Here is a 1644-nt window from a genome sequence, read left to right on the forward strand (position 1 = left end):
AATTTAAATTAAAGTCAATTAAAATTAAAAAATTATAGTTATGAGTCAACTATAAAAGTATAAGTTATGAGACATGTATAACACTACAATTCAAAGTATATCAATTATTTCTTTTACATATATTCAAAATCTAAAATTTTTCTACTTATTCCAATGGCTCGTATTAACAAAATTTCAGAAATCAATCTTACAATTGATAATTTGTGTGTACCTATACGAGTGATACGGTTATAAACACTACCAAATTATAAAAATTATTCATTGTCATACTTAATTGAGATTGTTTGGCTCGATGAAGACGTGAGTTTTCTACCAATTCTTTTATATTATTTTAAATTTATATTATTTATATTTTAAATTTGTTTTTTAAAAATACATGCCTCAGTTAAGAGGGCTCTTATGTCTCGATTCGTGAATTTGCTAAGAGAAGGAATATCTTACCAAATAAGATATTTTAGTGTTGGACTCAATATGGGTAACTTCAAGATTACACATCATGAATATGTGGTTAATTTAAACCAACCTACCGATATGCACATACTTCCAAGATCGTCGAGTATCCCACGATATGGATTTAATTTTATGAGTTTTGACACTCTCAATGCTCTTGGGTACGATTACACATATTTGGTTGCTAAGTTTATTGTTTTGAAAAAAAATATAATTCATTTATAAATTTATTTATTTTATTGGTAATTTCGGTTGTATTTTTTTCTTAACAAACTTATTGACAACAAATTTTTTTTATTTTAATCTATTCTAGATGTTATTGGATATCTTGCTGAAATTGGGAGTGAGAAGACTCTTGAAAAAGATAGCAAATCTACTAAGTACAATGTTATTGAATTAGAGATTGATGATAGGTAATTATATATTTATTTTTATAAATCTAAAAATTTTTATTTTGACTTCATTGTAAATTTATGTATTTGAATTTATTTCAGAAGTTTATTCTCATCTTTTTAAATTGTTATTTCAATCACTACAAGAAAAGAGAGGTATTTTAACACTTTTTTTAACAATCATAATTAAGTGTAAAAATTAATATATATTTTTGACAAATATTACAAATGTCAAATTTTTTATGTTTTTTTTATGAATAATTTGACTGTAGAAAATTACTCCTCAATTTTGACACACATTTATTTTCAACTTACTCCACTATTCCTCTTCTTCGTTGAGCTCCATCAATTTTAACATCACACTGCTCTCAATTTGGGATCATACTACTCATTCTTCATCTTCAAAATCTCAATTTATTCTTCAGTTTTAAGATCTCATCTCATTCTTTGTTGCGAATTTTTGTTGAAAATTTTTTATGGTCAATAAATGTTAAAATAAATAGTATTTTTGATGGTTAATAAGTATCACAGAAAATATATTCTCAAATTTTTTTTAACGAATTATTTTTTACGGCCAATATTTATCAAAATAAGATTTAAACTTTTTTTTACAATTACTTATATGTTAAAATACTATTTTTGACAAAACTTTTATTAACATATTTCGATAGTTAAAATAGTGTCAAAATTTATTTTTTTTGATGAATTTTAATTTTTTTTTGATACATATAATCCTAAAAAATAATCCATATCATTGTAGTGAATTTATTTTGTTATGAATATTTTTATACTATTAAAATTT

The 1644-nt window shown here is 23.1% G+C and overlaps 1 protein-coding gene across 1 annotated transcript in view; it reads left to right on the forward strand.

Moving 5' to 3' along the window:
• Positions 472-1644, forward strand: part of LOC107615513 — a 6507-nt gene continuing 5334 nt past the window's right edge. Inside the window, exons 1-2 of the mRNA XM_016317571.1 lie at positions 472-475; positions 764-863. Of these exons, the coding sequence (XP_016173057.1) occupies positions 472-475; positions 764-863 (104 nt within the window). The remainder of the gene's footprint in view (positions 476-763; positions 864-1644) is intronic.

Source organism: Arachis ipaensis, chromosome B09, assembly GCF_000816755.2.
Source record: "Arachis ipaensis cultivar K30076 chromosome B09, Araip1.1, whole genome shotgun sequence".
NCBI lineage: Eukaryota > Viridiplantae > Streptophyta > Magnoliopsida > Fabales > Fabaceae > Arachis > Arachis ipaensis.